We start from the raw sequence: 10019 nt of genomic DNA on the forward strand, positions 1-10019 counted from the left end.
TATTTGTTTGCAGCCTTAAAGACCCACATGTGTCATAGAACAAAAAGTCATAATTAAGAAACCAGCACAAATCAGCACATCATCCTGTTGTTTACGCTCTCCTGTTGTTGCTGCGCAGGTTGTTTTCTCTTTCAAATGTAACATTTCTAAATTATGTAACACCACATACTTAAAAAGACAATGTCGGTGGTTACATCTCTGTGCTGACAGAGTGCTGACTCATCACTGTTTAGGATATGTTGTTTGTACTTGTGCGCTTGTGTTTGCTCATCACTTCTAGTGGGTGGATCAGTTTCTAAAACCGACGAGAGAATAAAAGGAATCAACAGCATGCGAGAGCCTCCGTGGCTTCTACTGTTAACACAAGTAACAGCTCGGTACACAAAAACATCTCATTGTTGAATCATTCATTAAGGCAGATAAAGACATCACTACATGGAAGATTTCTTTAAATAAATATTTTATTTGAAAATAAATACATTTTCTTAAAATAGAATCAATAACATTACAAAAGCTTTGAGGAAGTGGGGGAGGAGAAGACGTTGTGGGTGGGTAGGGGGGAGGGGGGGGGGGGGGGGCGTTCAGGGAGGGTTTACCCAAATGAATGATGTGTAATTTTGGAACAAGGAGTACAATCTCACATGTTTATCTACCATCTTAAGACAAGTTTCCCACAATGTGTTGTACTGTACATTCTCAGCTGCTCTGTGGAAAAAAGTGGCGGCGTCCCTCACGCTTGCTTTAACATGCACTCTACTCGGTCTTAAAGCTTCAGGTCCTGCACGCAAACTCAAACTGTATCTACACACTTTGTTCAAAATAAAATAAGAATGTAGGATATAATCGTTTTTGTCCACACATCAAAAAAATCATCCACTGATTTACATTTTACATCTGACAAAGGTTTTTTTTTTTTTTTCTGAATGTACCTTAAATGTGTCTAGATCAACTTCACCTCTAGTCTACAGTACAAAGATACGATACACGAGAAGGCTGCGCTCGTTGATACAGCAGTGATCAGAGGCCGCTGTCTCGCTTAAAGGCCAGAAGGATTTCCACTTGAACTGTGAGGTGGTCGAGTTGCTCTGGCTGCAGTCTCTCCAGGCCGGAAAAAGTGAAACAGAGCAGGGTAACTATCAGACACTATTCTGCCCTTTTTTGTACCGCGGCGTTTCAATGCCCGTTGTACCGACTCTGCAGCTCGGGGATGGCAGATCTCCAGAGAGAGAGACAGGGACAGCAGCAGCAGCAGCAGCACAGTGGTATTGGAACAGATTAACACAGTGCACCAGCGCAAGCCCTGACCCCTCTGACAGCTCCACAAATAGCCTGATGAAAGCAGGAAGTTGTCCCTCAACCAGCCCGCTGCGGAGAAGCAGCAACCTTGACAAAAAAAAAACCTAATTACCAACCGTGCGAAAAAACACGTCCGTTATATAATTATTGAGTCATTGGAGAATGTGCAAGCCGACCTCAATTAAGACAAGCGTGTGAGAACATGTAATTTGAATCTAATCAGTAGAAAAGCAGCAGAGTAAGCTAATCTATGGCAAAAAAAAAAAAAAAAAAAAAAAGACAACACGTTTGCACGCTTTGTGCTCTTTACTCACTCCTCCTGCTGAATGAAATCAATTCCACAGGTAGCGGCAGCTTTAAATAATGATTCAACTAAGTGCTGCCGGGGAGTGCTGTGTCCACACATTGTGTCCACACGTCCAAATCTCTCTCTCTCCCCACCTCTCTCTCTCTCTCTCTCTCTCTCTCTCTCTCTCTCTCTCTCTCTCTCTCTCTCTCTCCCTCAGTGCAGCCTCAAATCTCCCGCAGCACAGTGGAGCAATGGTTTCAGCCACTGGAAACACAAACTGAGGAAGTCCTTGTAACTCTATGATTTAGGGTCTCATTGACATATGATGAGATGTCTAACAGTGTTGAATTTTTAGCTTCAAGCCATATTTTGGAATATTGTCATCTTTCTGTGGGCCCGCCTGATGTTGGATTGAATTGGGCATGTTTCATTTTGGTTATTTATTGTAAGAATTTCAGGATTCCTTTGATATCATATCACATACCCATATCCATAAGGGTGTTGGATGCCTTGCAGCACCAACCACACACAGACATACACATATATCACCAGTTTTTCTGACACACATTTTTTTGTTTGTTTTACCAACCCTGTCTTTAAAAATAAAATTCCCACCTCACGTCTACACCTTCACCCTCCTTTTTGTTTGTTTGTCTGTCTTTCCAACAGGCCGCAATGTGCAGCTAAATGTCTGAGCAAAGGGATGTCAATGCCATGTTCTACAGATAAATGCTTCGTTTTCGACAACACTCTAAGCAACGTGCTACTTTGCTAATGATTGAACCACAGTTAATTAGCAGGGAACTCGTGTGATGCATTTAATGATTGCAGATTTTATCCGAGTCAGGTAAATGACACTGAAAGCTACAGAATCGATGAAGCACATTTCCATCAAAACTCCATCTCTTCAGCCAGGAATCCTGCACAACTTCCCTCTCCTGCTCCTCTAGGAAATGTGTGATATTTTGTAGCAGTTTTTGAAGAGCCAGCCTTCAATCAGCGCACTAAAAAAATCTGTCTAAATCCCTTCATCCAAGTACGAACAAATTTCAAAGGACTACCTTTTATAAATTTGTAAAACGTCTGCTACTATTTGAAGGTGTCATCAGAGATAAAATACATTTAGAGATGCCATAGAATGTAGCAGACCCAGATGGAGAGTCTTTTCAGACGTTCCCTCGATGTTAAGTTTGCAATTTCCCCAAAGCCTTGGCACTGCAGGCACATGTGCTGAGGGCCAGATGGGTACAGACAGAGCCTGCTGCATCAGGCTGCCTCAATTTGGCCAAAGACGACAGATCTTACTGGCATCGCCTCAAACGAGAGAAACCTGGTGTCTTTGCAGCGTTTTCTCTTGATACAGTTCTCCCTCAGCTTGCAGTGTGAAGGCGTACTAAACACTGTCAAACACGCAGACACAGAAACACCCAAAACAGGACAGAGAGATTGTCTCCTCTCGCTGTGCTACTGTGACCGCGCAGTCATTCTTTGGGGTGTCCAGTCCAGTCCAGTCAAGTCCAAACAAAACCGAACCATCTTCAGTTTGCCTCGCTCAGCAGCTCACCGTGCTCGGCTGCTGTTTGCACACAAAGTCCGATATGAAGTCAAACTCATTCTGTCCCAGGAAGAGCTCAGGCAGCTCCTGAATGCGATCCAACCCAAGCTCCAGCACAAGTGACGTCAGAACCTCCTCATCGATGAGATCCATGTCCATGCCGCTGGGCCCCAAAGGGCCCCCGATGTGCTGCATGCCTGACAGCTGGGCCGGACCCATCCGGTACTGAGCACCGTTAGGCATGTGGTGGCCATTAGCTGAGGCTAGAGGGTGTCCGTGGTACTGAGTGTTAAGTTTCTGCAGGTGCATGCTGGCCATGAGCTGCTGAGAGGTGAGGTTCCCGGGGAGGTACTGCTGTGGGTGACCCCCCTGCTGCTGCTGCTGCTGCTGCTGCACCTGCTGCTGCTGCTGGGGGTGCATGTGATGATGCTGCTGGGGAGGACCCTGCCCGTTGTACATCATATTCCCAGACATCATCTGGTGGTGGTGGTTGGCCATGGGAGCTCCGTTCACAGGGCCCGCCATTCCTCCAGGTCCCACCATGCCCTGCCGCTGTCTCATGGCGGCCTCCATGTTGTTCTGAGGGTTCCTGCCGTAGTGCATCACCTGGCCGTTTGGCAGACTGCGCAGGCCGGGCTGCCCGCCGTGCTGAGGAGGTCCGTTCATGCCCATCCTGAAGCCGTGGGTCATGGGCATCATCATATGTTCAGCCATGGCTGCTCTGTCACCCTAAACATACAAAATAGGATTGTGGTTTAATACAACTCAGACTTTTCAAGCAAAGATGTCAAACACTTCAGTCCAGCTTCTAAAAATGTAAGAATTAATATACAATAGTAAATGAAGAGTCTTTGGATTCTAGATGTTTTCGTTTGCTGTTTGCCTGCATGTTATTTCGGATGTATTTTGTGCCTCTGGATTGGAGTGTCTAATGTTTGAGTGTCCAAGAACAAACCGGATGCAAGGACAAGACGTTCCCACCAATTACAGATTGGCCTTACAACTTTCAATAAAGTTACTCTGCCTTTTTCTGTTCACTGTTTCTTGAAAACATTATCCTGATCTCTGCAAACAGCTAGTGGGTTAGCTTTAGCTACCAGCAGGTAGCCACAGAATTCTCTTTTCACTACCAAAATAAGCCACAGCAAGCTATCTAAAAGAAAGCTAATGTAACTAGAAGCTCTGCTGAAGACATTTTGCAACTTGTAAGCATTTTAATTAAATTCAATCAATCACTGAGCCCTGCCCTTATGATGTCATCAGGCCAGTCTCAGAGACTTGTTCTTTTGAGATTAAAAAATGTACACAACTTTCTAATTAAAATGCAAAGCTGTTGAGTTTTAAGATGTGAGACTAAGGTAAACAAGAAGGGGTCTCCAGCGCATCGACCTCTATCTTTAATCAGTGTAGGAATAATGTAGCTACAGACTCAGTGCTGCATGCACATCCCCCGACCTCACAGCACAGATGTTTGACAGCAGCTGCAATTTGTCCACTTTACTGAGCTTGACGCTAGTTTGAAACTAGCTTCAACAGCCTGTTAGCCTCCAAATAAAACTACTCCAGCCTCACTCAGTACGTTTACATGATATTAAAATGAAGCTGATTGACTGTGTAAGTCTGACTTAAAAGGCATTTTTATTTTAAATGTATGTAAACATATTAGTTGGACTGAAATCTTACTAAGTTGAATTCCTTACAGTCAGACTAACACACCTAGATAATGCTGCCGGGCGCCCATTTACTCTGGTCTTCCATGTTTGACTGATCAACATATGATGAGTTTGCTGCTTGCTAACTTGTTTGTGGATTGTTTGGTACCTGCTGTAATAGATAAATGTGAAAATAGGTCCAAAAGTAACTAGCTGAAAGGGCGCTTACATTGGAGTCAGACATACTTCCATCAGTAAATCAATTCTACCCTGGTGCTTGTATACTAGGACATGGAAAGTAGTCATGACTTAACTGAGTAATAAACATCTCTCAATTGAACTGTGCATGCAATCATACTGAATGTCTATAGGCATATTATGCACACAGTTTACATGTTGCAGTCATTTTGGTAAAATAAACTGATGCTAAACTGTTTTTCTTCTGGTTCTAAATCCCACATGATCTGTTCAGTTTAAGTCTTGATTGTCAAAAAAAACACAAAGATGCCAGAAATGATCCAAAACCCGCGAAGAAACTTCACGGCCAACTAGTGTTTAGGCGGAGTCATTTCCCATTACGAAAAAAATGACACACACAGCCACAAACACGAATAATGCTCACGGGTTGGTGGTACGATGTGGCCCTGTGTAGATTCAACATAAAAGTATGAATCCAAATTAATAAAAGAAACACTATCCAGTTGCATTATGGGAAATGTAGGATTGTGAGTTTCTTGATTTTAACCAGTAAAATGAAGATGCGATACAATCCCTGCTGCCACAATGTCAACATTTATTCTGAAATCTGTTGTGAGTCAAATGTCTTTTTGGAAGTGCAATACTAAACTGCTGGACAACCTCTTTAAAGGAATCACATTATTATTATTTTTTTAAATAGCTCTTTCTCTTGGTTGGAACTATTCTCCCTCACTCCACGCCACGGTTTCTCTCTCTTAATTTCACATTAGATGTGTCCTAATAAAAAACCCTCTCAAAACTCCACAATTGCACCATCAGTGAGTTACCGCTGAACATCACACTGACGAGGGAGGGCAGCAATACCCTCCTCGCCTTGCAGCCAAAAAGGACGCAGAGGAATGCTTCCTTTCAGACCACACAACAACCCCCCCCTCTCCTCTCTCTCCTTTAAAACACAGTCATTACAACAGATCTCCAATTAAGATTAACCTACACATGACAAACAGAGCCTGTCCATGCTCGAGCTGTAATTTGCTGTCAACGTGACCGGCTCGTTTTAAAATTGATGACATTATTTTACAACCTGCACTCTAAATGGGATGATCATAATGTCACATCCAGAGTGATGCAGGCTATATAATGTAACGACTGGCTGCGTCTGTCTGTGAGAGGCACAAGACATTTCAGCCTTTAAATCCTTTTATTAGAAAATATCTCTGGTGTGTGTGGTTTTCTCCCCCCGGCTGCTTGTAGCCATTCAACCCCTATAGAGCTGATAAAACAAGACACTTTCCTCAATAGCCTTAATCCTCTTTAGTATATTCTGCTCTTGTGTTACCTAATTATACCCTCCTCTATCTGTGGAGCGTCTCTGCAGATCTGGATTACCATTCAAGTTTAAATGCTCTCTTTGCAAATAGATAGTCTGAACGAGGATCATAATTGATGGTGTTATTAAGCATGAAACCTCTGTGTCTATTCGGGCTATTTGAGATCAAAACCCCGCAACAAATAGCGCGTAATAGCGCGACGCAAGTTAACAAAGTAGGATAGAGAAGGCGAAGCAGCTTGTTCCAGCATATTAATGCTGTAGAAGAATACAATAGTCTGCAGTACAGAGGGAAAGTGCTGCCTTTTCTACCTGTTCAAGGAGTAACAGAAGGCGACACCTACCCCGATGTCTGAATTGTGCGGTGAATCCGTGCGGAGAAGTTGGATCAGTGCCCCGGTTGTTCTCCAGCTGATGCTCCGGCTACATGCAGCCCCTGCGGCGGATTGAAACTCTGCGTCGTCTCGGTAGTCAGAGGAGTTTGCTTTCTGGGTCAACTCAGGGATTATATGCATCTATAAAGCACAGAGAGGGAGAGGGAGAGAGAGAGAGAGATAGGGAGAGAGGAGGAGCTATCGTCCTTTCCGTCTCCTTTGTTGCCATTGGTCCTCCCCCCCCCTACCCCCCTCCCCCTTAATCACTGAGCAAAGAAACATTCACTAACTACCTCCTCCACTGATCCAGCGGAGCAGCAGAGCGCCGCGCTGCCGAACACCGTGCCGCGCTGCTCTGTCTCCTGGAGAGATCTCACTGCCCGCCTGCCTTCATTACCCTCCGCTGTAATCCGTAATGATCCTCACTCTCTAAACTGAAAGCTTTCTGTTTAAAGAGCAGTGGGGAGGGATCCTTCAGGCTGCTGGCTACACCGAACCACTGCATGCAGCTACAGAAACAAAAGCGTTTAAATCTGATGATGCATCTTTTTATAGTGTCACAACATTACACAATCAGAGTTTTAAGTATCAGAGAAATATGGAATGATGCAATTTTCACGTGTTAAATATATAAACATTATTTGTCCGTTTACCAAAACGTGAATTAATGATCAAGCGAACCTTGTCGTACAACTACGGTAAAACTTCTAATAAAAGCACATCCCAATTTGGGGGGGGCCGCCCAGTCCCTTTTACTTTTGCCTGGTGATACCTGGACGTAAGCAGGAAGTAATTAGGGGGACAAGAAGTTTGGCAGGTTTTCAAGGATGGGCTGTCTTACAAATCAAGATCAAATGAATACTTTCTAATTCAGTTTTTTAAACTATATCCCAATTGTGTACACATTAAATATTCTTTCTTGTGTGAATGTTAAATTGTGTAGTCTTTGCCATCTTTCCTGTGCAAGAGTTTGGTTAGAAAATACTTAAAGGCCTGTGTGGTATATTGACCCCTGACCCACATAATGGCAGGGTATCTTCTTAGACTGAAGTAAATAAAAGCCTGTGCTATTAATTCAAGTTTTACGGTATATACACTTATATGGAAAGAGATTCAGCAAAGAGTGTTATGACAAATGTATCAAGGAAAGGGGAACTTATTTTTGCATTTTACAGAATGAGCAGAAGTTTTCCTTTGTTTGAAAAGAAATGCTCCTCCTCCTTAGAGGTTTGATTCATTTTATAACTTATACTCGGCCTGCGCAATATGAGAAAAAAGTGCCGTATGTGACAACAATGTTCAATATTGTGAGGACGATATAACTAGCGATGAATAGACAAAAAATAAAGAGTGCATATTAGCTACAGCTCCTATGTCTATCTGTTCTACTTCATGTTTTCTAAAATACCTGTTTTGCAACATCTCCCTCCTGATTATGAAATAAATACAGAAATTATGTTTCCCCTCCTCTCAGTGGCACTCCTCTATCTCGTCTCTGCAGATCTGGATTAGCATTCAGTTTAAATGCCACTTTGCAAATAGAAATTAAAATATTCACACTTAATTTATTTGCAGAATATTCACTGTCGTAAAATTTAATTGAGTTTTTCTCGACTCATATCAAATCTTTGAAGAGACTGAAGTCTTGCATCCCTTCACATCAAAAGACTTTCAGCCACAGACTGTAATACTATGAAAAGATGAGCGTGCAGCATGCACTTTTAAAAAGTCAATAAATAGATTCCTTTCCATCATTCTTCTGGGGGGTGGAAATTAACGATAAGAAAAGTGAACAATGGAGTAAAAGCAGAAGCAGCTTCTGGCCACAGGCGCTTGCAGTGACTTGAGTTATCTGCTGGGATTGAGGCTACAACATTAGCTATAGGTATCATGATCAAAAATGTGTTTCATGCTGGTGATCAATAAAGTATCACCCTGCCTCCATATCTTCTACATGCTGGCAAGTCCCTTCCATCTCCTTACTTCTTATTTCCCACCTTTACATGTTGACTATAACTCACCACTAGTGCACCAACACAGAGTTCTACTACCAAGCAAGCGTCAAAGTATCGCGTCCCATTGAGTCATATCTATAGCATACCTGTGTGTCAGGAGGTGTCCCTCCTCTATTGTTGTTCATTGAGTTTTTCCAAATGTAGGCTCTACGAAGAGAGGGTTTCATATGTTGTACAGGTTTTAAAGCCCTTTGAGCTGAATTTGCTTTTTGTGATGTTGACGTCAAAACCGAAGATAAGAAGACAACTATAGCTATATTTCAGTATGCACAAGTTCAGATGTGTTTATCAACATTAAATCTTTCATGAAACTTAAAGCTAAGCTACCTTTATTTTGGCCAATATGGCTTGGTAACATTTTTAAGTGGAATATATTTGTTCCACTGATTAATTCTGTCTCCATGTGACCGGGATCTGTTTCGCATTAAACCAAAACGACTGACTAAAAAGGGCTAAAAACCCAAACTGAGTTGAGAAAAAATTGCATGAATTGGTGTTTTTTTTTTTTTTTATGTGGAGAGGTTCAAGAGGCAAGCCATGATGTTACAAGGATGTGCCAAGATGGCAGACGAGCACCAGAGTCTGAGGCTGTGCTAGCTGTCATTCACATAAAGAAACAGTTTCATTGCATGCACAAAGATTGCACCGGTTGTGCGCCGGTCGCAGGAGTACATTATGCTAAAGGGTCGGTCTGGTAAAGTAGAATAAACTGAGTGGCCGTTTTTGATAAAAAATGTGTTGATTTAATGGTCACCAGAGATTAAAAAAAAAGAAAAGCTTATAATTTTGATCCTATTTGCATTGTTAAAAACTGAGATATGATCCTGCCTCTCGTTAAAGGCAAACTGAGCCATGTGCTAAAACCTTGACAACTTGTTATTTGCAGCATGCTGGAAATCAAACCACCTTCATACACCTCCAGAGCATGCACACACCAGCCAGTCCTTTTGTTTTGTCCTCCCTCCCTGTGTGGAGAAAGTCAGCCCCTTCAGCAAGAGCTTGGTATGTATTCATGTTGACACACACACACACACACACACACACACACACACACACACACACACACACACACACACACACACACACACACTGCTGCAGAGGAATGTGTCCTATTTTGGGGCCCCTGAAGTCAGCCAGACTCCCAGCCTCTTTCTAATGCTCCATTCACTTGACCATTGTGGTACTTGTCCCTCTCCTTTGGGAGGACGCTGTGTGTTTTGATCTGCAGCCACAGCCTCCTCCATTTATTTACAAGGAACAGTTGTTCTCCGCAGTGATGGGTACATTGTTGGCGCCAGGCCGATGTTCTT

General features: G+C 42.9%; 1 protein-coding gene across 1 annotated transcript; it reads right to left on the reverse strand.

The window, feature by feature from the left end:
* Positions 1 to 443: 443 nt before the first annotated feature.
* cited4a (Cbp/p300-interacting transactivator, with Glu/Asp-rich carboxy-terminal domain, 4a) lies at positions 444 to 6912 on the reverse strand. Its single transcript, XM_020638026.3, has 2 exons — positions 6665 to 6912; positions 444 to 3869 (listed from the first exon to the last, which is right to left on the reverse strand). The coding sequence occupies exons 1-2, from the start codon at positions 6833 to 6835 to the stop codon at positions 3138 to 3140; spliced, it is 903 nt and encodes a 300-aa protein (XP_020493682.1). The 5' UTR covers positions 6836 to 6912; the 3' UTR covers positions 444 to 3137.
* Positions 6913 to 10019: the final 3107 nt, after the last annotated feature.

This window comes from Labrus bergylta, chromosome 19, assembly GCF_963930695.1.
Source record: "Labrus bergylta chromosome 19, fLabBer1.1, whole genome shotgun sequence".
Classification (NCBI taxonomy): Eukaryota; Metazoa; Chordata; class Actinopteri; order Labriformes; family Labridae; genus Labrus; species Labrus bergylta.